The sequence below is a fragment of the Podarcis vaucheri genome, assembly GCF_965113315.1.
Source record: "Podarcis vaucheri genome assembly, chromosome: 6".
Taxonomy (NCBI): domain Eukaryota; kingdom Metazoa; phylum Chordata; class Lepidosauria; order Squamata; family Lacertidae; genus Podarcis; species Podarcis vaucheri.
In genome coordinates, this window is record NC_138764.1 from 63,242,743 (window position 1) to 63,270,242 (window position 27,500).

General features: G+C 45.7%; 2 protein-coding genes across 7 annotated transcripts in view; one reads left to right on the top strand and one right to left on the bottom strand.

Moving 5' to 3' along the window:
* The first annotated feature begins 92 nt into the window (after nucleotides 1–92).
* On the top strand, nucleotides 93–27,226 carry PRICKLE4 (prickle planar cell polarity protein 4). Of its 2 annotated transcripts, none has more exons than XM_082227166.1 (8): nucleotides 93–512; nucleotides 16,630–16,798; nucleotides 18,088–18,195; nucleotides 19,588–19,725; nucleotides 20,367–20,570; nucleotides 22,598–22,784; nucleotides 23,948–24,271; nucleotides 25,391–27,226. In XM_082227166.1, exons 2-8 carry the CDS (start codon nucleotides 16,646–16,648, stop codon nucleotides 25,960–25,962), a joined length of 1,686 nt encoding a protein of 561 aa, XP_082083292.1. In that variant the 5' UTR covers nucleotides 93–512; nucleotides 16,630–16,645; the 3' UTR covers nucleotides 25,963–27,226. The 2 variants fall into 2 exon arrangements, with proteins under 2 accessions (XP_082083292.1, XP_082083291.1); XM_082227165.1 differs by lacking the exon at nucleotides 93–512 and adding an exon at nucleotides 1,136–1,167.
* LOC309534780 (uncharacterized protein) overlaps nucleotides 27,218–27,500 on the bottom strand; it is a 29,058-nt gene continuing 28,775 nt past the window's right edge. For all 5 annotated transcript variants that reach the window (XM_082227160.1, XM_082227161.1, XM_082227162.1 and 2 more), the window contains one exon: nucleotides 27,218–27,455. In XM_082227160.1, the coding sequence (XP_082083286.1) occupies nucleotides 27,276–27,455 (180 nt within the window). In that variant the 3' untranslated portion in view covers nucleotides 27,218–27,275. The remainder of the gene's footprint in view (nucleotides 27,456–27,500) is intronic.

Genomic DNA, 27,500 nt, shown 5'->3' on the forward strand with positions numbered 1-27,500 from the left:
GAGAAGGCGTCTGGGGGAAGCAGCTAACATAAATACAGTAAAAGCAAAGGGAAACTAGAGGGAGAGGGAGGAGAGGGAGGGACAGGCGCTCTGCCTGCTGCTCGGCTTTCTCTGCCATTGGCTCCCTCCGCCGGTTGTTGAGGCTGCACAGAAAGCTCTGTAATTAGGACCCCGCTGGCGGACACAGAAGAGGAGCCCGTCTCCTGGGCGAGGAAAAGACGCAGCAAAAGAAAAGGAGCGGGAGGGGGGGGGAGTCCGGACACCCCTCGTTTCCCTGGTTTCGTTTCTCTCCCCGGCATTCAAAGTTCCCACCGCTGAGGGCTGAGCCGGGAGGACTCCTGTTGCCAAGGCAGGTGGAGCGCGCCGGGAAAGAGCTCCTCGCCGCCTCCGCCCCAGAAGAAAAAAGCAGCGTCGAGGGCGCGACTGGCTCCTGCCGCTGCGTCCGCCTCTTGCGTTCCCTCAGGAAGGAGCCGAGCCCGGGGGGGGATCCAGGGCGGCGGCGGCAGCAGCAGGTAATGAAGGTGTCCGGGGTGGCTTTCCGCTGAGAGAGGCCACTCTCGCGCCCCCCCCCCGGGAAGCTGGGGGGGGGGCTGTGGGGAGGGGGAAGCAGCGGGCTGGGCTGCTGGTTTCCTGGTGCAGGAAAGGGACGGGAGACACCGCCTGTGACCTGAAAGCTTGTTAGTCTTCCTTAGCTGGAGGATCACCTGCTCTGCTGGCAGAAGGGGCCTGGGTGTTGGGTCAATCCCCGGCGTCATCAGGTAAGCCTGGGGGAGACACCCCCGTTGATATCCTGGAGAACAGCTGCCGGTCCGTGTAGGCAGTACTGAGCTAGAGGGAGCCGTGGTTTGAGGCTGGGCATGAAGTAGTTCAGTCCTGTGCAGGTTTACCAAAGTGCTGAAACAAGGGGGTAATGAGGCTCTGTTAAAACCAGTGCAATTGTTGGACAGACTTTGGATTGCACCACCAGCATCCTGGAGGTCTTGTGTCTGGAGAGAGAGAGAGAGACGGATAGTCTGGGATAAGGGATAATCCTTTTAAAATAAGGGACATCTGCTGATGTTTATTTTTCCCAGATTGTTGTTGCAAGCTTCAAACTATTTACAGTAAAGCTGCAACCCTTACATGGGAGTAAGAGCTCCCTTGGAGCTCAATGGAACTTCGACTCTGGTAACTAAGAATAGCGTTTAGATCCTAATTGGTCACAAATATCACATTTTGTTTACTTGGGATTACAGGTTGCATCTTTAGTCCTCTTCTAAATCTTTTGTTGCAAGTGTACCTTGGAGGCAGCTGGTAAAAATGTTTCCTGCCTTGTTAGTTACTGAAAACAGAACCAGATGAGGATAATTTGGATGAGGAAGAAATATTTCTTCGTTATCTCTCACCTGCGGACAGAAATAACAGTACATGCAAAATGTTTTCCCTCTTTGTGGCTCCATAGGGTACAAGTTACATTATTAACGTGTGGCTGCACCCATGTCTGTTTCATTGCATATACAGGAACATGTTGCCAGCTGGAACCTCCTCTAGCATGCGCATGGAGCAAAACTTGTGTATGCATAAGATCAGTAGAAGACAAGTTAGTTAGTGTGACAGCAGCACACAATCTGAAAGGTATGACCCAGGGTGCATTGCAGCAAAGTCAAAGATGCTGGGGTCCTTTTTTTTTTAATAGATTGCATATTGTCTGGTTGGTAACTTCAGAATACTGCAGCCTTGGAACACACATAAGGTACATGTGAGTTTCAGTACAGAGGATATACCCATGTAGAATTTGTGCATTTGTGAAATATGCCCCTTTCAAAAGGTGAGCCTATTTATTCCTAAAGCAGCCTTTGCCAACCTTGTGCCCTCCAGATGTTTCAGACTACAACTCTCATCAGTCCTAGGCTGGGGATGATGGGAGTTGCAGTCCAAAATATATAGAGGGCATTAGATTGGCAAAGGTTGACCTAGAAACTACTTTCTCTCTGTTACAGAGTTTAAAATGAAATCTGGAAAAGATAATGAATAGACTGATAGGTGTATGTAAATGTTAGGTAGTTGTTTTGAGTATGAGGTCTGCTGAGATTTGTGACTACGGTGCTGAGTCTAATTGTATTCAGGTGCATGGTGGTCTGTCCTGGGCAATTTACATTATTGACAGGTGCATCTGCTGGGGCAGCACTGATAGGGGACCTGAAATAATGTCAAGATTGGTGTGTCTGCCAGGTTTTTCTGTATTGCACCAAAAAGAATTCTGATAATTTAAGAAGTACAGTTAATACTTCCTTTAGGGAAACAGGAGCTGTCAGGGCTTTAGTTTAAGCTTGCCTAAAGTTTTAAAACCTGAAAATCTTTCCCTTCAATTCAGATAAGGGAAGGAAGGCTGGCTCTGCTTACTCCGACTTCCCTTTTAACTGCATTCTGCACATGCTCAGGGGTTGTTCTTTCTCAGATTCGTCACATATTCCCAGAATGGGCCCTGTCAATGAAACAAGTTTAGAGTCTAAACTAGGGTGGGGAACATCAGACCTGGGGTGAAATGTGCCCCCCAAACCTCTCTCTCTTGCCCTTGGGACTCTGCAGGCCACAGACCCTCCCTAAGCTCCCCCAGCCCTTGCTGGCTCTGCTTTGCATCCTCCTTAAGCGTTTTTGTCTGGCAGGACTATGTTCTTGGAAGTATGACCATGCTGCTTGCTTGCTTGCCTGGATGAAGAGCAGAAAGGATTGTATAAAGGTTTAATTTGCATTCATTGCTCCACCATCTTTTGCTTCTGGCACCACCCACTACCGGCACCACCCACTACTGGCTTGTGGCTCTTTTGCTGGAAAAGATTCTCCACTTCTGATGTAAACCCTGCTGGTCACCTTCTCGGGTTAAGCCTGGGCATACTGTGTCCCACTGCTTTGGATCTACTAATGTATACATTACCTATGCCAATTATATTTTAGGGAGATTTCTGTTGGAGAGTGGACTAACATCAGGCTCCTCAGTTAATTCTGTAACGTCGAGGTCAATCCCTTCCCCACAGCCAGATAGTTCCTAACTGAGATTTGTGCTATTATTTGCAGGGGGGAGCACCCAATAAACAATTTCCCCCAGAATTAAAAAGTCAGTGCCCAGGCTAAAATTAACAACCCTAATTCAGAACTAATTCAGAGGCTCCCCCCCCCCCCGTAGGATGCTGGTGGAAAGGGGAAGCCCACAATCCAAAGCACACGTAATTACATGTTGGTCATGGGTAACTAAGTGAGACTTACTTCTGAGTAAACCTGTTTAGAATCAGTCTGCATTAACCCTTTTAAATGCTGGAGGCAATCTTTAGGCTGCAGATAGGATGTGTGCATGGAGTTTAAGTGTTCTTCAAAACTCCATGCAAATTCACCTTCCAAAGGAAAAAGCTCCCATCTAACCCTCTGCCTGATGTACTAATTTTCTTGATGTGAGGAGGTTACATGGGAAAGCATTCAAAAATACAATCCCTTATGTGTAGTCATCAGCAGTACAGCCCTAAGAGGATACTGTACTACTATACGATATAGATCAGCCACTAATAGTGCAATCCTAATCATGGGTGGGATCTTGTTCACTCATTACATGACTGCAAGTATTTACGTGTGTGCAACAGCACTTCCCTCCCTCCATCTGCCATGAGTACCCCATGCCTTCCCCAAATCTGCTCTGGGGTGTTAAGGAAATTTCAAGGACAGATTAGGGGGTTAGGCAGAGTAAAAGGAGTGGGTTTCATTGCTGAAGCAGAAATCATTTTGTTTATGGAGTGAATCAGGTAGCACCACTTTAGATACAATCCCATGCCTACTCATAAATAAGTCCTTTTCTGAGTAGACATGGTAATTGTTCCTTCAGACATTGCAATCAACAGTAGCAGGTGTATGATTGTTCACTGTGGTAATTCACAAAATCAAGATCCAGAGGTTGTTATCACAAGGTAGTTATCGAGAATACTATTTTCCATCCACACAAGCAAATAATTCCAGACTATTCTAGCCATACCCCTTTGCTGTCCACTGAGTATTCTAAATATCAGTAGTTAAGCTTGGGGCACCCAAAAAGATAATTCCACCTTTTTTTTTTTTTTAGGGAAAAATACAACATGAAAAAGAACTGAGTCAAAGTTTTTTGTATTGTTGGGAGTGGTCGCTCTTTGTCAAAATGTTTCATCTGATTTATTGTAGTCATAATAATAATAATAATTTTATTATTTATACCCCGCCCATCTGGCTGGGTTTCCCCAGCCACTTTGGGCGGCTCACTGCATATATGAGAACATACTAAAACATCAAACATTAAAAACTTCCTGATACAGGGCAGCCTTGAGATGTCTTCTAAGAGTCAGATAGTTGTTTATTTCCTTGACAACTGAAGTGAGGGTGTTCCACAGAGAGGGCACCACTACTGAGAAGGCCCTCTGCCTGGTTCCCTATAACCTTGCTTCTTGCAGTGAGGGAACTACCAGAAGGCCCTCGGCACTGGAGCTCAGTGCTCAGGCTGAACGATGGGGGTGGAGATGCTCATTCAGGAATACTGAGCCGATACCGTTTAGGGCTTTAAAAGTCAGCACCAAAACTTTGAATTGTGCTTGGAAATGCACTGGGAGCCAATGAAGAGCCTTTAGGATCAGTATTACATGGTCCTGTCGGCCACTCCCAGTCACCAGTCTAGCTGCCGCATTCTGGATTAGTTGTAGCTTCCGGGTCACCTTCAAAGGTAGCCCCACGTAGATCACATTGCAGTAGTCTAAACGGGTGAGACAGTCTGCAGGCAGGTAAGGTCTCAGCCGGTGTACCAGGTGTAACTGGTAGACAGCTGCCCTGGACACAGAACTGACCTGCGCTTCTATGGATAGCTGTGAATCCAAAGTGACTCCCAGGCTGGACACCTGGTCCTTCAGGGGTACAGTTACCCCATTCAGGACCAGGGAGTCCTCCACACCTGCCTGCCCTGTCCCTCAAATACAGTACTTTCAGAATTCAACCTCAATCTGTTAGCCGCCATCCATCCTCCAACTGCCACCAGACACTCACACAGGATCTTCACTGGTTCAGATTTGAAGGAGAGGTAGAGCTGGGTATCATCTGCATACTGGTGAATGCCCAGCCCAACCGCCCTGACGCTCTCTCCCAGCGGCTTCATATAGATGTTAAAAGCACTGGGGGGACGACAGAGCACTGAGGCACCCCACAAGTGAGAGCCCAGGGGTCTGAACACTCATCCCCCACCACCACTTTCTGAACACGGCCCAGGAGGAAGGAGCGAAACCACTGTATAACAGTGCCCCCAGCTCCCAGTCCCTCTAGACGGTCCAGAAGGATGTCATGATCAATGGTGTCAAAAAACGTTGAGAGATCCAGCAGGACCAGGAAACTGCTTCCACCTCAGTCCCTGGCCCACTGGAGATCATCGACCAGCACAACCAAGGCAGTTTTAGTCCCATGATGAGGCCTGAATCCTGATTGGAAGGGATCCAAGCGGTCCACATCCTCCAAGGCATGACCACCCGCTCAGTCATCTTGCCCAAGAATGGAAGATTTGAGATTGGGTGATAGTTGGCCATATTGGCCGGGTCCAAAGATGTTTTTTTAAGAAGTGGTTTAATAACTGCTTCTTTAAGAAGGTCTGGGAAGACACCGTCACAGAGGGAGGCATTCACCACCCTGTGGAGCTCATCACCCTGCCCTTCCCTTTTATGAGCCAAGATGGGCAAGGATCAAGGAGACAGGTGGTCAGTTTCACTTGTCCAAGAAGCCTGTCCACATCCATGGAGGTAACAGATTGGAATTGATCCCACACAACTTGACCAGACAGGACTCTAGCACTCTCCCGCCCCGGCCCCACTACCACGGTAGAATCTACGGTACCTCTTTCCGAATCTGAGCAACTTTATCTGCAAAACACTTTGCAAAATCATTGCAGGAGATCTTGGGGTCCTCACTAGACCCCAATGGTGAAGTTGGTTCCATTAGATTGCAGACCACCTGAAAGAGTCTCCTGCTGCTGTCTTCCGCAGATGCAATAGAGGTGGCAAAGGAGGTCTTCTTCGCTGTCACTGTCGTCACTTGGTAGGCTTGACATTGAGCTCTAACATGTGTTTGGTCTGATTCAGAATGAGTTTTCTTTCACCAGCGCTTTAGCCATCTCAGCAATTGGTTCCTCTCCCTCAGCTCTGGGGAAAGCCACGGGGCCGTCCAGGCTCCATGCAATCGGAGAGGGAGCTTTGGAGCCAAACAGTCAGTAGCCCTGGTTAACTCCACATTCCAGCAGGCCACCAGGGAATCACCAGAAAGGCCATCAACATGCAATAAACATCCCTTACCACTCTTTGGAAACCGTTTGGATCCATTAAGTGGCGGGGGTGGACCATCCGAATCGGTCCCACGTCTCTGCAGAGGGTAAGGGTCACAGAGAAGTGCAGTTGCACCAGGAAGTGATCCGACTATGGCACTTCTTTTGTTTCACTTTTACTTAGTGTCAGATCACCCATGTCCATAGAGGTGAACGCCAGGTGCAAGGCATGTCCATGGCTATGAGTTGGGCCACACTTATTCAGGGACAGCCCCATGGAGGCCATGCTTTCCATGAAGTCCTGAGTGGCCCCTTGTAAGGCTGTGTTGGTATGGATGTTAAAATCCCCTAGGACAACCAAACTAGATGTCTCTAAGCAGGCTATATAGTGTTGCCCCAGCAGCTGGACCACGCCCAGCTGGGGCAGCAACTGTTCCCACTTTGCTTGCCTTCCCAGGGACCTGGTCTCTGCAGTCCTTTCTGCAGTCCTCTTCTCTTGTGTAGCAGCAGCAGCAGTCCTCCAAGTGGGGGAGACAGCAGTCTCCCCAACAGCTGCCACCACTACAACAACAGCAGAAGTCTCTGAGTGGGGAAGATGGCAGTCCCCCCCAACAGCTGCAGCAGCAGTTATCCCAGGATAACTGGTTGTATAGATAAGAAAGTGCTTTTGAGGTTATTACGGTTGTGTTGCAACTTCAAGGTCTCATGGTAATTTTGAATGTCATGTTGTTTTCCCCCTTATGCTGTTTCTTACCCACAGTTTCCTTATGCTATCACAGCACAGAGGTGCGTTAGGGTTTGTCTACCCTGCAGCCTCAGCCTCTTCCTGCTAGGTGTGGTGTCAGTTGTGGCTCATCATGAAAAGATTTGCAGCCATTCCCCAGTTGGCATTTGCTCTGCTTCCCCATCTCAGCTACAATTCTCTTTTTTATTTTTTATTGCAGAACATTATTGTTTCTGATTTATACAAATCTGTTCTATTTGCTTTGGGGGAAAATTGTTCCTCTTTGAAGAGATACAGTTTGGCATGAGATAAGACCATGCTGATACCACACCCAGGCTGATTACAGCTGTAAACTGAAAACATTGTTTTCAGGATGATGTTTCGGCCGTGGGGGGTGCCTCATGCCACATTGCAGCTCCAAAAGTCAAATGCAGGTCAGGATGGAAATTAACCTTTCCTTTCCACACAGTGGGGGCCAGAAGCACAGCCTTCTATTCATAGCGCTGGGTGGGAGTCATGGGAAAACACAGCAGATTGTGAGCATGAGCACAATTTCCTCTGGTGATGCATTCTGGATGTTTGTGCTGCTAGGGATTGTAGATATGAAATAACACCTGCCGTGTGTTTTGTCTGTACTTCTCACAGTTTCGACTCTTCTTTCCCATCCCTTTTTCCTTCTGATTCAGTGAATCCAGGTCTTCCCCAGGTACCAAGTATTCATGTGATGACAATTGTTGTTTTTTGCTGCATATGGCTTTGCTGCTTGTCAAGAGAAGACCAATGTTTTTCATCACATTGTGGTCTGGGAGGCAGGTATATCTGTGCATTCTAGTAGGCAAGAATAGTATGATGTACATCAGAGGAGTGTTCCGGTTTGCAAACGTTCTTTGGAACCCGAACGTCCGACGGGGCTTCCACAGCTTCTGATTGGCTACAGGAGCTTGGTTTCCGAATGTTTTGGAAGTCAAACAGACTTCCGGAATGGATTCCGTTCAACTTCCGAGGTGCCACTGGTGATGGGGGTGGAAATAATTTGAAGGTGGAGTAGGAGAACATGGTGAAGGAAGACGTGAATAATTGGCATTGATAATTGTATTAATCGGATAAAATTGGTGTTGTTATAATGAGGCTGCTATTGGAATGATATTGTAAAATCAATAAAAATATATTTTAAAGAATATTTTTACCATTTTGCATGGATAATCTACAGAATGGATTTTCATGTTATACTTCTATTATAAGGGCAGTGCGGCTCAACAGAGAAATGCAGATGTGATGGGTTATTTTCCTCACCATTGTTGAAACCTCCCTTGCCTAGCCCAGGGCTACACTTAGAGGGGGAATATCATTGCAGAAGATCTTTTAGATAGATCACTTGAAGAACAGAGGGTGCAGTTTTCCTTCCCATTGCAGAAATGAGCCAGGCAGGAAAGGTTTAAACCTCTCCTCTCAACCTGGTGCTGCCATGTTATTCACACTGTTGCTTTGGCTTGGAGTGCCTTTGGGACTGGACCTGGCCTATGAGTTAAGAGGTTCACCACTCATGAAGTCGTAAAAAGAGCTTGCTGGGTCAGGCCAATGGACTATCCAGCCCAGCAATTCTCTTCTCACAGTGGCCAACCTGATGTCTATGGGAAGCCCACAAGTGTGACCTGAGTACAAGAGCACTCTTCCCTCCTGCAGTTTCCAACACTTGGCACTCACAGTCAGAAGGATACTGCCTTCAGCAGTGAAGATATCCATTGTGGTTGGTAGCCCTTGAAAGCCTTTATCTCTTTCAAAGCTGTCCCAAGTTGGTGGTCATCGCTGCCTCCTGTGGGAGTGAAGAAGTACATTCTTTTCTGACCTGAATCTTCCAATGTTCAGTTTCATTGGATGTCCACAAGTTCCAGTGTAAGGGAGGAGAAAAAAAAAAATTCTCTGTCCACTTTCTCTGTGCTGTGCCTAATGTTCTACACTTGTTTCATATCACCTCATACTGGCCTTAACTAAAAATCTCCATATGGGGACAAGCTTTCCTGATAGAGTTTCTTCATCTCCTTGATCAGTTTGGTTGCTATTTTCTGAACCTTTTCAACTCTATAAAGATGCTTTCTGGGTGAGGTAACCAGAAATGTATACAGTATTTCAAATGCAGTCGCACCATAGATTTGTGTAATAGCTTTTTAAGACAGTGGTTTACAACCAGTGTGCTGTGGCACTTTGGGGTGCCTTGAATGGTGGCCAGGATTGTTCTTAATTGTGTCTTGTGTCTTGGAGCAGCACTGCCTCTGCCTGCTGCTCCAATCCTGTTATTCCAGTGTTTGCCCTACAGGTTTCTAATCCAACTTATTTTTACTAAGTTCATTGTCTTCAGCATTGTTTCCTCTGAGCATAGGCTGTCCTGGAAAATCCCTTAGATGGATATTAAATTTGGTGATGGGGGTGGAAGTAATTTGGAAGTGGAGTAGGAGGACATGGTGAAAGAAGACATGTGCTAATTACTTCCATAAAATAACAATTTCTCTTTATACTCTTCATATGGTTTGTTTGGTTTTTTAATGTACTTTTGGTGGTGGTGGCTGCTTTGGGTTTTCATTTTGCAAGGAAGATGGGATGTAAAGTGGGAAAAGGAGTAAGTTTAGTAAAGGAAGCCATTCCCTTTGAGCTGGTAGGCAGGATGGAATTTACTAATTACCAGGACTGATTACAAAGAATTGTCAACAGCCAACAGCCGGCCTGATTGATTAGTCACATAAAACCATTGAGTTAGAAGCACATGAAAGGATTAATTCTCACGGAAGGATAGTTGCCAGATTAAGCCAGATGGTAACACAGTTTTGTTTATTTTTTCAGCTTCATGTTGTGGGTTCACAACATTTTTGATGAGTTACACTTTCTCCCCAGCCACCCCTGAATTAAAATTGAAGGCACATTTCACCCTTACATTGCAGAATATTTATTTTGGATTATACAGGCGACAACCATTCCGTGCAGGGGTTCCGTTCCTGTACCCTGTGTGCATCGGCATAGCTTGTATAAGTGCCCTCCCCATCCCATTTTGCCTCCTTTCTTCCTTCCTCCAGGTCCAACCCGTGTGTCTGTGATTAGTCGTCAATTGGATGCATCTAAAATGGTCGTGCCTGTATAAAAATAAAGTTTATCCACCCTCAGCAATGTTTCTGTATGAGTTCCTGTTGTAGGCATTACTTTTGACTCGAAGAACAATGATATAGGGCCATCTTCTCTGAGGCTGGATTAATCTGCTATGTGTGCCTGCATCATGAGTGAGTGAATGAGCAGGTACACCTGATGGTAGAGTCATGGCTGAATCACCATGCCCCAGCACAAGCTGCTTGGAAAAAGACCAGGCCCCAGCAATAAACAATACAGACAGGAAACTGATAACCTCTTGGGTGGGTACTTGGGTCTCTCAAGACCCCTTGTTTTGACTGATTTATTTCTCACAGCATCTCATTCTCTCATCACCATAGCACACAGTTTTCAGAATCCCTGTTTTTAACAAGTGCTACTAAAGCTTTCTTGGGATGTAGGTGGCACTGTGGGTTAAACCATAGAGCCTAGGACTTGCCGATCAGAAGGTCAGCGGTTCGAATCCCTGTGACAGGGTGAGCTCCCGTTGCTTGGTCCCTGCTCCTGCCAACCTAGCAGTTCGAAAGCACGTCAAAGTGCAAGTAGATAAATAGGTACTGCTCTGGCAGGAAGGTAAATGGCGTTTCCGTGTGCTGCTCTGGTTTGCCAGAAGCGGCTTAGTCATGCTGGCCACATGACCTGGAAGCTGTACTCTGGCTCCTTCGGCCAATAAAGCGAGATGAGCAACCCCAGTGTCGGTCATGACTGGACCTAATGGTCAGGGGTCCCTTTACCTTTACCTTACTAAAGCTTTCTAGTTTTATGGCGCTGCTGGAGATCCCAGCCATAAGCAAAGCAGGTAGTGCAGATGTCATTGCCACTTCTGACCAGGTGGAAGGTGTTAACGCTTGGGTTTTTCCATTGCTCAGTCAACCTACTTTGTCATGAGAGAATGGATGGGATGTGCTTAAAACAGGTGTAATAATTCATCATATATGTGACCCGCTGAATCCCAGTCCAGTGCTGGCTGAGCTCCAGTCCAGTAAAGCATCCTTTGTTAAGTATCCTGTCATGGGGCGTTACAATAGGGATGGTCCTCCCAGCTGGGAATTATCCACTAATGGTGTTCTAGGACTATTAGAGATTAATTATTTCCGCTTCCAGCTATTCAAATATCATAAACTATAGTGGGGGAAAGCACAAGCCGTTTAAAATTGTTCTTTTAATTTGTATTTAAAATGATGATGGTATTTATAGGTGAGGACCCAGGGTAGCTAGGCTGGTCTTGCCCGTATGTTATGATTACAATATGCAAGCTGTTTCAAGTGTGGATCCCCCTTGCTCACGACATGGACTCTCTTCACGCAATGGCAGTAATCCACCTGGCAACTTGTGCGCGTTACAGATGCCCAGTAAAAAAAGCTGCCAACTGAAAGCTGTCTCAAGTTGCTGTCATGTGACAATTGTACTAAGTCAACAGTTGCCTTCATATTCTGTGGGTGGTCAAGGTGTATGGAGCTTTTAGTTTTGATCCAAGACCCCATCCTGCAGTAATCTACTTGCAGAGAGAATGGGCGTTATGTGCTGTAGTGTCCTGAATTCATAACTGAAAAAGCTTTGAAGCAAAACAGATGTAGGGAGATAAGTGAGGTTTTTATTCTATTCAAATCTCTCAACAATTTGCTGAACAAGATTGCATCTCTTGAATGCCTGTTGAATATGCATTTTGTGGTGCAAGGTTCTTCTCACCTGCATGATTACACCACCTTCTTTGCATGATAATGTCCTCCTGGTGAAATCAAGCCGGGTTTCGTTTTTACATGCTAAAATGTACCGGACTTGGAGAGAGATGTGATATACAGCTAGACAAACCTTAACATGGTTATTTCTTGGAATCCAGAGAAAGAGCAGTCTCCCATGCTTTTTATTCCTTAGCTAGCACTTTAAAGATTAACAACTGTATTATGACGTAATTTGTGTTTTTTTCATCAGATGAATGAAGTGTAATTCTAAATTAGCAAGTGGAGGGGGGATGTAGAGGAGTGAGATCAGAGAGAAATTAAACACAAAAGAACAAACACTGGAAATTACCTGAAAGCAAAATTCTTAGGGTCATCTGTCAACAAATCACTATTGGTGATGCTGGCATTGGTTAGCTAGTTAATAAAAACAGTGTGGTGATAAACCCCCAGTCTTGATTACAGCCACAGCTGATAGAATTTAATTGTCTGATAAAATGTATTTCAGTGGTTTCCTGCTGAAGTTTCCCTTCCCTTCAAAGTTCCTTTATTCAATATGGCCATCTTAGAAAGTGCCCTGGTGGGATTACATTTTAGGGTTTTGCTTCATGCAGTCTGGTGGAGCAGACTGTGGTTCAGAAAACAAATCTACTGTAATAGATATGTTGGTCTTTATGGTGCCACAAGACTGCTGTTTTTTCTACAACAGACTTTGGCTGTGAAAATGCCATACATCTAAAACATATTCCCTGTCCCCAAGAATCCCGGGAACTGTAGCTTAAGGATGCTGCAGTTGTAGCTATAGTGGGGCAAACAGTTCCCAGGATTGTTTAGGGCAGGGGTCTGCAACCCGCGGCTCCGGAGCCGCATGTTGCTCTTTTACACCTTTGCCGCGGCTCTGGGGTGGATACTAGCGAGGGGAGGAGATGATTTGTGCGCCCCGACACTCCCCACTGTGGCGGGCGCTGTACTGGCTGTGTGATGTCGCATGGGGGCGGTGCGTGCACCAGTCACGCACCGTCCCGAAGTCACCTTCCCGCCCGCTGTCAGATCAGAGGGCAGCGGCGCGCATGCAGGTCTATGACTGCGAAGAGGAAGATGACATCCCTGTTTTGGACCCCCGGTAGGCCAGCCACGGATAAAGGCATGTTATATTTGTTTTAAATGTCACAATGGTTTTGCGGCTCCCAGTTTTTTTTCTTCGGAAACGGGGCCAAGTGGCTCTTTTTGTCTTAAAGGTTGCAGACCCCTGGTTTAGGGGATGTGTGTATACGCAGCCTAACATGACTACCCTTCTGGAAACTTGTAAGTTATCTGTGCTACTACTGGATTCTGGGAAGTAAGGTGATGGGAACCAGCAGAATCTGAACTTTTTGTTTTCCCTCCTGTTTGCTAGCTAATTTGCTGAGTTAATTATTGACCCAGGTTCACAGCAGCATAACCCGAGCTCTCTGCGCTAATTACATTGGAAGAGGCAGCTCTGAGCCAACGACAGGCATGTGTGGCTAAACGCGAGAAAAATAACAGCCTGTTTATTAGGCCCAGGGATTTCAGTTTGAGGCTGAAGTTGAAAGTTTCCAGTTTGGATCTTCCGTTCTCTAAGCTGCAGTTTGCTCCTTCAGGTGCCTAGTTGCTTTTGCACAGTGTGCTACCAATATGCCCAGTGTGCTTCTGTGAATGGTGTTGGAAAGGGTGAGAGTAATGGTATTAACAGGACTGTAAAGGTGAATTTGTGCAAAGTTGTTTTCAGTCTTATGTGAGCTAACAAAAGAGGTCAGGGAATATTTTTATTAAAGTACAAAGCACTTGGGTGGGTGGTTAAACTATAAAATAGACTTTCTAGAACCCCTTTGTGTGTGGCTCATTGAAATGTCCCTTAAACAACCTTCTGCATGAAACAAGCCCTCCAGAAGTTTGTTGCCTACAGTTTCCATCCTTCTTGACCACTGGCCATGCTGGCTGGGGCTGATGAGAATTGGAGTCCAACATTCATCTGGAGGGTTGCAGGCTGTGGAAGGCTGTCTTTATATCAGACAGAACTCCTGTGTGTCTGCCTCTCTGACTGGACAAGGAATTTTGTGCTAGTTAGACAGAAGGAGCTTTCACATCCCTGCATGCTGAAACAGTCTCCTTGTTGTATACATGATCTTGTCACCTCCTTCCACTCTTTTTCTAAAAGCATGGCTGCTGATCGTTCATCATGACTCTGCTGCATCTAACTAACCCTTCCCCAGCCCCCATCCAGAATCATCTCTTTTTTCTCTCTCTCTCCTTCATTTGGAGCTGGGACAGGAAATCTAGCTGGAGAGTGTCAGACTCTGGGAATACATCCAAGCAATCACAGCAGTTGAACTGAGCCATCAAACTGCAATCTCTCTTTTGTTTTGGAAACAGATACACGGGAGGAAGGAAATGAGCCAGTTCTGGAAAAGAGAACTGGGAGATGAGTCCACTTCTTTCCATGGTGTAACCATTAACCAGGAAAGCTACCCAGTGTAAGCCCCCAGTGCCCCAAGCTCCAGGGAATGATTAACACTGCAGGTTTGTAAGGGTGTGGGGGGAAAAATATTTTCCCCCCACAGAGGGGAAGAATAGATTACAGCTCATCCTAATGCCCGAAGTCAAAGTGTGCCTGTCTCCCGAAAATGAATTTATGGGCAGCAGCAACATACTTGGCTTGCAATTATGACAGCACTAGAGAAAATACAGCAGTTAGCTCTGACTCACACAACCTTTTTGAGAAGATTCTATGGCAGCCTCATCTGAATTAGCACAGTCACAGTGTTGATAGGTTTGCTACACACCCAGATACTAGCATACATATCAGCAACTGTATAACATTTTGCACACAATGGTAATGGATTATGCCGGTGATCTGGGCATGTGCCAAGCATATGAAGGCAACCAGTCACAACACGAACATTAAAAGCATGTTGATTGAAAATTCTATCCCGCCTCTCAAATCCCTGAGGAGGCTTAAAGACCAAATAAAAATAATTGCAGCAAATTGGCGGTATTGAAACCCTAAAGTAGCAAAATTAAAACCGCAGCTAGATTTCCAAAGGCTTGCCTAAAATGGCAGGCTTTGCAAAGCATTAGGCCTAGTTAACAAAAGCAACAAATGTTCCTGGACTTTACCATTTCAGACTGCAGTCAGGGGATGCCGGAGAGACAAATTCCAGCTTAGCCTTCTTTCACATCCCAACCCCCAAAACAGAAAAGCATTCAACCATCCAGTTTCCCTTCCACAATCTGAAGTGGTACAGGTCTGCTACAGTTTTGCACTTCATTGGTTGCTTGTGTAAACTATTTGGCTTTAGATCAAGGGGGTAGGGGAGAGAAGGTTTTAACACTTATCATAAAGAAAAGTTATCAAGGTTTGAGCCAAATTTTCAGCAGTTTTTAACACCCTTTTTTCTTTTTAAATAATTATTTTTTAAAAAAAATTCTTGGATTACAAAAGTTGATACAGCATCTCTGTTTTCCACTTCTGAGGGTCCTTTTTCAGAAAAACAGAACCCTTATATTTTGATGTAACAGTGCCATCTAGAGTGTCTGGGGTTTCAAACTAAGGTAGCAGATGGAAAAGAGGACAGGGGCTTCTGCACCTTGTAACAGCTGGGGAAAACTGACAAGCCACCTCTGCTGGAATTCTGTCTTCTACACAACTGTTAAAGTTCACCTGGTCACCCTCTTTAGAACCCCTGCAAGGAATTCCTAAATGGACCAATATCATGGATTTTATTTCCAATACAGTACATCTTTCTAGTGAAATGCTTTTCATACAACATCTCAGCTGGTCTACACTGGCTAGTTGTTCTGTAATGGAAGTTCAGAACTATTAAGAAAATGGAACCCGCATCTTTCTGATTGGCTACTTATACCAATGACATCAGAGACAGATAGCTTCTTTCTCCATTTGTTCACACCAGTGATTGTTTGTGAGGAAGGGAGGCATAGGCAGTTGGGTCTTTGCTGGTGGCCACCACCACTCCAGAGTCCGCCCCACTCCCCCGTGTCACAACCGCCTCATTCTGCTCCATCGCCATATCAACAAATGTAACAGAATTACTGCAAGAAAGATGCTACTGCCTCTGCCCAGTCCTGTCACAATTCACTGCTGCCTCATACTGCATTCTTTCTAAGAAAATAGGTCTCAACTTCCTATAAATGTGTGAAGTATTTTCTTAGTTGCCTTTTCTCCTTGGAGCTACCCAAAGACCAAAGATGCTCTGTAGGGATTTGCACTCTTTCTCTTAACATGTTTTCTACATCTTTTTTTAGCATTCATCTCAGGGTCCCAACACTACTCAAGTAGATAAAACCCAAGACACTGCTTAAGAAGGCAAAATGTAGCTAGGCCATATTGGTCTTTTTATTTTGAAAATCTGTGTGTGATTTGTTGCCTTCATTTTCCCCCAGTGAGCATTCTGCACACATGACTAAGTCCATCAGGTGATACAAAAATGACAGCAGCACCTGAACTCTAACCCCTTGCTAGTTATAGAAGCAAATCTCCAAAATTTTGTGCAGCACTTGGGAGGATCCTGGTTCCAGGAGCCCATGCAGCACAGTGTTCTTCTGGATATAGCAATATTTTGGCTATGCTCTTATTTGTACTGCATTAACTCCCTGCCTCTTACTGTACACCAAATGATCCTGCTATAGTTTTAATGCTCCTAAAGTTCTCAGTGATGCTTCCCATTGAAGGACCGAGATGCTCACAATTATTGGTGACTTTGCTGTGTGCATTTGGGGAGTCTAACCAAGAGGGGCCCAGTCACTTCACACAGGCACTTCTTTTCCAGCGCTTCCATTCTGCTGATGTCTCAACCAAGCCCTACTTGGTCCCAGAGAGAGAAGGCTCCATGTGGTGGAACACTGGCATACCTACTACCTGCTTCATCTTCAGACAGTGATTCTGGCTGCGCCCTGGAAGATTACTCGGGGCCTGTCACAGAAATTCCCCCAGCAGAGGTAAGGCAGAACTTGATGATAAATTTATGTGGAAGACTGTCCTAAATGTTGCAATAGTTTTTCCTGGAAATTTCATGACAGGTTTGCTTTTTCTCCATTTTCATCACTTCTAATTGCTGACAATGGCAAGGCTGCTGTTGATTATTTTACTTCCCTCTGGGGTTAGAAACCAAAAGCACCCAGGGCAATTCCAGACAACCTTTTTTATTGAGCATTCATCTTGATTTGTTTGCAGGTAGATTAGACCAGGGGAGCAACCCTTTTCAGCTGTGGGCCGGTCCATCGTCCCTCAGACTATGTGGTGGGCCGGACTATATTTTGAGGGGGGGGGGATGAACGAATTCCTATGCCCCACAAATAGCCCAGAGATGCATTTTAAATAAAAGGACACATTCTACTCATGTAAAAACACCAGGCAGGCCCCACAAATAACCCAGAGATGCATTTTAAATAAAAGGACATATTCTACTCATGTAAAAACACACTGATTCCCAGACCGTCCGTGGGCCGGATTTAGAAGGCGATTGGACCAGATCTAGCCCCCGGGCCTTAGGTTGCCTCCCCCTGGATTAGACAATGTTGTCTATTTAATGAGCAAATTCCTTCTTCTATGTCTGTGGTGAGGTTAGATGACATTGCATCAAAACAAGTTGTTCCACACTTTCCACTGCCTTTCCTCATCACCTTTCCTCATCACTTCCCTTGTTGCTAAAAGTCCATTCTTTTGGTTAGAGTTGACTGGGAGTTTTGTGCAACCTAATTGTGAAATCTGAATTTGATGGTATGCGATTCAGCCCACCCCAAAACAGCAACAGCCTGGAAGTGCCCCCAGATCTGTTCCATCGGTTCTGTGGCATGCCCTACGTTTTCTGGGTTCTGATTCCATGGAAAGAAGAAGAGTTGTGGGTAGGGCAGTCAAAAACAGCAGAGCAAATTTGGCTGTGTGTTGCTGCTTGCCCAAGTACAAATGCAGCAGAGAAAGGTTAGCTTTTGAGAAACACAGCCTTTTGGGGGATAGGTTTCTGTGCTGTAAATGCATGCTAATGCAGACAAATGCTAAGCCAGCTCTCCTTTCCTTATTCTGCCAGTTCCTTTTCATTAGTCCTCCAGCAGGAGACCCAGTTCCTTTGGGCTTTACCCTTTCCCACGGGAAACATCTCAGATCTCCAGCCAACTCTGCCAGGGAGAGGGTTGTGAGGGAAGACAGCGGTGCAAGCAGGCATTGTTCCCCAAACTCATGGGGAAAACACAACTCCATCTCTGCCTCTTAATCTTGTTTGCTTTTGCAGGTGTCACCAAACTTTGACTCTCACTCATCAGATGCAGTCCCTGTTGCCACCCAGAACCAGCTCCGCATCAAAACTCTCCTTCAGCAGCTGCCCCCGCAGGACTGCGATGTAAGATTCTTGGACCTCTCATCCTGTCTTCATTAGGCAATCTTGCCTTGGTTGGAAAAACTGATTAAAACTCTACTCTTTTCCAGACCACAAATAGTTGGGTACTTGTTTTATGCACTAATAAATGTTAACACAGCCAGTGCCTCTAAAGTGATTGGGGACAGATTTGTGCTCTTATTTATAGGCTTGGAACCACACTGTAATTCTAATTAAAGCCTAACCACACAGCTTCATAGTTATTCTATGGAAGTACTGCAAAAGAAGCCCCTTTATAAGTGAAGGTAAGAGTGTAACATTGATTCAGTTCAATTCTTCTGCCTTCATATCCTTCCTCTAATGGACTAAGACAGGTAAAGGGTGCTATTGGGGAGGAAGAAGAGGAAACGAAGATTGACTTATTTAGCCCTTGCTGTTTGTTCCCAAAATTTATCACTCAGAAATTTAGAGACTGTGTATTTGTTTCTGCACTTGCTGATCACCTTGGGTAACATACATACTTCCATCACAAATTCTTTGTTGCCTCAAAAGTTTTGTAGCTCTAATGACTTACTAGGACCAGTAAGCCAGGGTTTGCTATAAATACTGTTCTAATGGAAGGCTTTATAAGACACACCAATTAGAAAGCTAGACAGAACAGCTACAGGAAACTCCTGACTCCATCTGTCAGAGTCTGCTGTCACCTAGTGACTGGACCATTCACTGACACTGTCCACACAAATAAGTTCTCCTTGCACTCTGTTTGAAAGACTGGCTCAATTAAGCCCAATAGTGCAATGCCTTTGTTCTTTTAAAATCAGAATGTAGAGATGTATGTGATGGACAAAAACATTCCAAGGCACTAAGGAAAGTCAATTAGCCTGCAGTCATATTCAACATACTTGTTAGAAGTCAGTCCCATTGAGCACAGTGGGGCTTGCTCAATAGACATGTGCAGCATTGCATGTGTTAAGAGTTGGGTGACAGTTGTTTACAGTATCAGGATTTACTATTAGAAATAAAGTAGAATTTATTTTGTTATGTACTGAAGTTCTCACCGTGGGCCAGCAGGCGGATACTGTGGATAGTTTTCACTCAGGTCCACATATGCAAATAAGGGATTGAAAGTGACGTTCAGTGATTGGACAGTTACAGAAAATGGTTACTGTTGCGTTCTAGTGGGGCTCTATATAAGCAGGCTGGCTGAACCCTTCACTTCAGTTCTGTTCTGGCCTGTGAATAAACAAGAGCTGTTTGAAGAATCGCTGTGTCGTCTGATATGTTCACCCACAACTTAACATATTTGATGTCCAGTTCTTCTGAAATCAATTGTGGATTGTTTGATAGCAGCTGTCTGCCTGAAGAAAATCTGAATACTCTTTTGGGTCTTGACACAATCTTGTGCTTTTATTTAAGGCAAGGTATTGCCCATCCATTGGTGAGGAGGAAAGGGAGCGGCTACGGATATTTGCTTCACAGCGACGGCAGGAATCCCTGGGACAGGGAGTCACATGCCTGGTGCCCCCCACAACTCACGGGTGCTTTTGTAAAAAGGTGAGCCATCCTTTCCTTAAAACTGGGTACTAGTGTTCTCATGATTGAGATACCCAAGTCTAAGATCTGGGTTTGCTTTCCCCTGGCTAAGCATAAGAACTGGAGAAGATTGCCACTACACACTACACACGCTTTCTATGGATTGTCATTTGCTCCAGTTGAGCTGAGTGGGTTTTAGTGGGGAAAGGTCCAAAGCTGTAAGCTGCCCAGAAATGCTGTATACTACCCAGAGTGGCCGAGTAAACCCAACCAGATGAGTGGGGTATGATTATTATTATTATTATTATTATTATTATTATTATTCAAAGGGGGGCTCTTGGATGCAGAGCTTTAAAGTGCGGACTGTGCCAGGAAAGGTAACTGTGGATAAGCCTTTTATTATGTATTAATTTTCACTGATGTCAGGAACCTTGGAAGCTTGTGGTGAGGCAGAAAGACACAATATTTAACAAAAAACTTTTTCACAAAAAATTGTTGAAACGAAAAAGTTGATTTTCCTCCCCCTCCCCCCCAAAGGCTAATAAGAGGATATCACATGTCCATGAAGATCACAATCTGGGTTGTGGGTAGCCAGCAATATTGTATTGCAGGAAGAGCAGATAACTATGCACCATAGATAAAAAGGTCCTTTCTGCTTACAGTGTGGTAAGAGGTTGATCAGAGGTGAAAAGGGTGTGTATGCACCTAAGCTGGGAGACCAGAGCTACTGGCATCCTGCCTGTTTTGTCTGTCACACCTGCCACCAACCCCTAGTAGATCTCATCTACTTCCAGCGAGATGGGAAGATCTATTGTGGCCGGCACCATGCAGAATTCTTCCGCCCACGCTGTGCTTCATGTGATCAAGTAGGTATACACATATAAAAACACTTGGGGTCTTGTGTCAATTCCTAATCTCTGCTTGAAACTATTGATGATCCTAATCTACCACCTTCAATCTGGTTAGGACTTTCAATGAAAGATTGAAAATTTCATAGGGATTGCAAGATTTCTTTCCAGAGATCAGCAGTTACCTTATTTATAATCTCCACCTATCCACAATGAGGTGGTTATTTGCTGTCTCAAAAAGACCAAACTTTTCTCTCTGTAGTAAGGTAAAGGACCTCTGGACAGTTAAGTCCAGTCAAAGGCGACTATGGGGTTGTGGCGCTCATCTCACTTCAGGCCGAGGGAGCTGGCGCTTGTCCAGACAGTTTTCCGGGTCATGTGGCCAGCATGGCTAAACTGCTTCTGGCACAACAGGACATCTTGACAAGTGCCAGAGCACGGAAACACAATTTAGCTTCCCGCCACAGCGGTACCTATTTATCTACTTGCACTGGTGTGCTTTCAAACTGCTGGGTTGGCAGAAGCTGGGACAGAGCAATGGCATCTTGCCCCGCTGTGCAGATTCAAACTGCCAACCTTCTGATCAGCAAGCCCAAGAGGCTCAGTGGTTTAGACCACAGCGCCACCTGCATCCTTTACCTTTCTCTGTAGTGAGAAGTATCAATTAAAACGATGTTATATTGTAAGCAGGAAGATGAGGTTTGTCATTATACAGGGGAATGAAGTTTCATCCACCTTGTATGTTCTTTGACTGTCCCATGAAAGCATCCAGATACCGTGGAGGAGCCCTTCTAAATTTAATCTGAAAAGTGCTAGTGGTATCTTAGAGCAGGCCCACTGTGGTATGACCTGCTAAAGGTACAAAACTTATTTCTATGCTAAGTAAATATAGGCATACCTTCGAGATATTGTAGGTTCAGTTCCAGACCCCCATAATAAAGCAAATAGTGCAATAAAGTGAGACACACTATTTTTGGGGGGTTTCCCAGTGCATATAAAAGTTATATTTACACTATACTGCAGTCTATTAAGCCTGCCTTCCCGGCTGCGGATGTAGGAGGGGGGAAACCCAGCCCTAGCCAACTCCATTGCTGTAGTGGTGCGGGGCTTCCTTCCACAGGAAGTGGCCGGGTTGCCTGCAGCTGCACCTGTGTCTTTGTAAGAAGCAATATCTGCAAAGTGCAACAAAACTAGGTCTGTGTTCATATAGTAGGCTTGAAGCTAGTGCTATGCATTCTGCATTTCCACAAAAAAATAATAATACCCAAGTTTGAAAATCTGCTCTGTTTTTATGAGAGTTGGTGTTTAAATTTCTGTAGTTGCGAAGATAAGTTAGAAATTACGTAGGCTGGATTTGGTGAAACCTTCAAGCCTTAAATTCCAGTAGCCAGGAAATAAGTGTTACGGCACAGTTCCCATTAAGGGGAAAATCAAAATAAAACAATGCGTGAATATGATGTTTCCACAATGTGTTCAGTTCAGAGAATTTTATTTTGGGACAGAGTAGGGACGCGGGTGGCGCTGTGGGTTAAACCACAGAGCCTAGGACTTGCCAATCAGAAGGTCGGTGGTTCGAATCCCCACAACGGGGTGAGCTCCCGTTGCTCAGTCTCTGCTCCTGCCAACCTAGCAGTTCGAAAGCACATCAAAGTGCAAGTAGATAAATAGGTACCGCTCTGGTGGGAAGGTAAACGACACGTTTCCGTGGGCTGCTCTGGTTCACCAGAAGCAGCTTAGTCATGCTGGCCACATGACCCAGAAGCTTTACGTCGGCTTCCTTGGCCAATGAAGCGAGATGAGCACCGCAACCCCAGAGTCGGCCACGACTGGACCCAATGGCCCTTTACCTTTACGTACAATAACTTTTAGGTGCTTTTAGGTACAATAACTATGCTGCCAATTTTGCTGAATGTAGTAAAGCTTTGGTGCAGAAAGCTTTAATTTCTTGGTCTACAATGACAAAAGTACCTCAAAGAATTAGGAGCCAAAAAGCACCCCTCCGTACACTGCATGCTTGATATCTGGCATTCTCTTTGCCTCTTTAGCTGATCTTCACCTCAGAGTGCATGGAGGCAGAAGGCATGCGCTGGCATGAAGAGCACTTTTGCTGCCTCGAGTGTGACTTGCCCCTGGGGGCACGGCGCTATGTCATGAAGGGTGGCCAGCCCTGCTGCTGTGCTTGCTTTGAGAGTCTGTACGCAGATGTCTGCCAAGCCTGTGGAGAGATCATTGGTAGGTGCTGAGCATTTCTGTGGTCTTGCATAGAATGCAGTCGTGTCTGGCTGCTCAGTGACAGATGGACCTTTTCTGTTGTAATTGCAGTCCTATACCGAGTAATATCCAGTGAACTCGATAATCTGTTGCTCATGTAATACAAAGCTAAACCATGCCTTTGCATGAAGCTGCCAGCCAGGATATCACAGCTGCTTTGCTCTTCCTCTAGTACTGCTGCGTACTGAGCCGTGGTTTGACTTACCATGCTTCTCACACATAAACTGATGGTTTGTCTCACTCCAGCCAAACCGCAAATCGTAACAAACCTTGGTTATGGCTCGTGGTTTGTCTGAAATGTAACAAACCATGAGCCCGGGTTCAGATCCAAATAATGGATTGGCTCACAGCAGTAGGACTGGAGAAGGAGAAAAGTGGCTGTGATCTCTTCTTTAGGGGCCCAGAAGCCTGCACACTGACTAAGCTATGGCTTATGTTATTGTAGCATGCAAGATGAGCCGATGGATCTTCTGAGTAAGGTATTGCACTGCACTATTATTCTCCATGCATTTCACTAATCCCAAGCCTTCTAAAATAGCAGCCACATTTACAGTAATTGGTTTAATCATACATAGTATGATTTTAGAAAGCTTTCCCCTTGGTATAAGCATTTAAAGCAATTGTATAATAATTGGACAGATTCTAAACCTTTCAGTTAACATTATTCACAAAACTGGTAAATGTAAAAACCTTACAAAAATCCAGTCACACCCCCTCTTCAAACTAGAGGCAAACTGGTAAATGATGAAGAAACATCGGTATGACTCTGTAGCACCATTGGCACTACAACTTAACTCTCTTTGTGACCAAGCAGATGAATGGTAAAAGTTTAGCTTGTATCATGCAGGGGCTCCTGGTGGAGAATGTGATAAACCACAGGCTGGCGGGGCGAAGTGGCAAAATTAATTTTCAGCCTGTATTATCTCATCATCATACTGTCTTAGCAGTATGAAAGCCAGTTTTCCTTTTACTTCCTCATTTGGGGTCTGAAATGTACCTGGACATATCCCCTATTTAACCGGGGGGGGGGGTGCAAGGAGGCCACATCAGCAATAAATGCAAACGAAGTTTTGCATTGAAATTGCCTATAGTTAAACCTAGTGTGCTTTGTTCTGCTCTCGCAGGTGTCGACAGTGAGCAAGCCACCCTCCAAGGCCAGCACTGGCACGCCAAGTCCTGCTGCTTCTGCTGCAGCATTTGCAAAAAAGCACTGCAAGGCCAGCTGGTCACTACTCAAAACGGGCTTCTCTTCTGCTCTGAGGCCTGCAGCTTAGAGAAGGAATCGGCCTTGTCTTCCACTGGCTCAGATTCCTCTGACTCTGCTTTCATCTCTGTTCCATCCCCTGACTCAACACCCATCTCTAGAATTAGATACAGCAGCCCAGGCTGCTCCTCTGCAGCTGCAAGAACCAACCCTAATGCCTGTGAGGAAACAGCAGATTCAGATGGTAAGATGTCTGGGGTGATCAGCCTTCAGCAGCAGGGATAATGATATAGGCACCTTTGAGCCAAAACAATAGAAGGCTCCCCAGTCCTACCTTATTCTACTCCTAATGTCGTGTTGATTCCAGATTTTTTTTAATGGCGGTGGTGGTGAGGTCTCTTGAGTGACTTAGTTAGTTGCCCTCACTGAGTGAGCTTGCTGCCGTAACCACAGCACGTTTGCTTGCCATGAGGCCCAATCCACACCATTGCACAGAAGGGGCAAGAGAGGCTTGCTTGCTCCTCCCTTGTCAAGGCTCAAAAAGAGGCCACAGAGCTCAGCCCTGATGAGGTTTGGGCTTCACTAGATGCCAGGTTCTGATTCCAGGTGGCATTTCTGCCTGATGACAGAAAATGTTGATGTTTATGCTTCTACATGTCTGTCCTGATGTTAAGATTATCTACAATGGAGAAGGGGAGCCTGTTGCTCTCTAGATCAGGGTGGTCCTCAGGCCTTTTTGGGGCTGCCCTCAGCAATACTGACAAACACACACCCTGCCAGCCCTCACACTAGCTCCCCAAAGCTGGGTAAGCAAGATGCTGGGCTTTGGGAAGGAGGCATGAGGGTTCTGACAGGGTCCTTGCATCCCTTTCCCAAAGCCCGGCACCTTGCTTAGCCAGCAGTTGTGTGCAAAATTTTGGCCTTGCTCCCACTCCCCCTTTGGTGACAAGACAGTGTGCAGCCTGCAGGTCCCATGTTAAAGTAATCTTGCTATATAAAGTTGGACTGCCCTTCTCTAGATGTTGCTGGACTGCACCTTCCTTCATCCCCAACTAGTTTGTCATGCTGGGTAGAACCAACAGCTAGAAGAGAAGCCACACAGCCTCCCCCCCGCCCTTGCCTTATAGACTTTATTCAGCAGTCCGACTTGGGAGTTTAGGGTCGTCATACAGGTGACTTCTGTCTTTTCAGACCCAAGACCCACTATTAAAGCAAACCTGTATTTGGGGATCCATTTCTTAATACTTTACCATATATTTGCATGGCGGTGCGGCTGCACCTGTTGCAACCCACCTTAGATTAAGGCATGACCCACCAGTTGAAGACCAGTGCTCTAATATATGCTTGTTCTTCTTATTACCAGCAATGGAAACACTTCACACATCTGGGGATTCATCACTGTGTCCTGAGTTCAGGAGCCAAGAAGAAGCAAGCACTATTTTCCGAAAGAGAATAGCTTCCAGGCAGTTTGATAAAACTGAACTTCTGACTGGTTCTCCTCAAGCAGAGCGGGGAACGTCTAGCCCCTCTAGGCTAGAGGTAGTTCACAGCACTGTCAGTTTAATGGAGAACCAACTGCTAGGGTCCACTTTCCCACTAACACCTCAGCAGCAAGTTGGAGACGATCCCTTTAGGGGCAGCGTCTCCGAAGCCCCACATGCATCAGTGTGGAACAGGGACTTCTCACAAATGCCGCCCGAGGACAGCACAGGCAAGCAGGAAGCTGTGGTGGAACAAGACGATGCTTGGTGTCCTACTTGCTCATCCTCTTCAGATTCTGACTCTGAGCCAGATGGCTTCTTTTTTGGAAAGCCCATCCCAAAGCCTGGGGCCAGACGGATTGTTCTACCCGATATGGAGCAAGAGACACTTGGCAAAGGGATAGGGTGGGCAGCCAGAGCACGTTCGAGCAACAAACACTGCAGTATATGTTAGTTTGGGCTGGTGGGGAAGAGGGAGAAGAGAAAGAGAACGTAGTTCTTGGATACCCGAAAAGTGTTGGGGGGTGGGGAGGTGGAAATAGTGTCACAAGCAGACATCTTATGTAGCAATGCGGTTGATGGGTGTGCGTGCTGAAAAGCTGAGGAAGAACTGCGAATAAGCAGACTTGAGTGAGAAGCAAGACTCTCACATATACAGAGGTTTGCATTGCCACTTTGGTCACATTGTGCATTTTCAGAGGTTTTAGAACTGGCATTTTCCTCCTCAAAGGCCTGCAGCTGCCCCTTCCCCTGTTTTCCTAGTTACACAGGGAAGAAACATGTAAAGATTAGTATAATTCAGCAGAGCCTTGTGGGCAGGACACTCTCAGCTTCTAAACTCTCTACTACAGCATGAATACTTACAAGAAGCTCAATGGCCAGAGCATGCTGTAGTGTAGAGCGTGTGAAACAAGGCTGTACCCCTTTGTTCACCACCTGCACACATTTTGCACAAGTTCCAAGATCCTTCTGGCTCCCTACCAGCTCATCCTTCCAATTTCTGTGTTTTCAAAAGGTGCAGTGTGAAGAATAAATAGGTTAACCCTGCCTTAATCACTGAATGCTTGACTTGGCAACTGTAAGCAGGATGCTAAAACAAAGTTATACAGTTTTATCTATAGTTGTCTGAACAGTGATAGTTCAGGGAAGCCACACTCAGCAAATAAAGGCAGCTCCAAGAGATGTGTTGTCTACATCAGTCATTTTTATTTAAAAAGATGTTTAAGTTCTCGGGAAACAAATCTAAAAAGCATTTCACAAGAGTTTTGTGGGTGGGGGGCTACCAAAGCTGCTACACTGGCAGGAATCCTCCATTTTTCTCTCTGCCTGTAATAGCAGGAGAGCCGTGGTTAAAGAGATCTAAAAAATGCAAAATTAGCCATCCTACTTGGAAATCTTGATGCAAGATTAAAAGGCAAACCTTTCCAATAGCTAACCCTAACAGGGTAGTATGCCAAAACCAGCTTACCACTCCCATTCGACTTACTCCTGCAATGAATTTCTGACACCTTCAGAAGCCCCTGGGGTAAGTCAACACTTCTCAAAACAATCTACTTCTGAAAAAAGGTCCTTATGAGGTGGTGTTCTTTTTCTCCCATACTCTTAAGCATCTGCACAATACTTTCAAGCCTTACCCTTGCTGCTGCAGTCAAACCCACTGGGGTTCCTCATCTTCCACCAAGAGGAAGCTAACCTCAGTGCCTCAGCTTCCCATCCCACTCACTCACTCTGTTGCGCAACATGCCTTAGACTAGTCAGATCATCCTATTAGATGGCATTGGCCAAGTCATAGCTGTCAATGAAGTCCTTCAGCATGCATTCATAGTAGTTCCCGATCCTTCTCAAGTTGGCCCGCAAGGCTGCTTCCATCGCCTCCTCCATGCATGGCTTTGTTTCCAACAGCATGGCAGTCACCACTGCAAAGTTGAGGAGGACTCGCTGATAGGCCTGCAGGAAAGGGCAAAGTGTCTGTCAGGCAAAAGCGCTAGCGAT

What these genes read in the sequence shown, in the direction of transcription:
- PRICKLE4 (XM_082227165.1), top strand. An exon ending in ACGGGTGCTTTTGTAAAAAG is followed by an intron (nt 19,726 to 20,366) that starts GTGAGCCATCCT and finishes TTCTGCTTACAG; the next exon opens with TGTGGTAAGAGGTTGATCAG. An exon ending in GGAAACAGCAGATTCAGATG is followed by an intron (nt 24,272 to 25,390) that starts GTAAGATGTCTG and finishes TCTTATTACCAG; the next exon opens with CAATGGAAACACTTCACACA.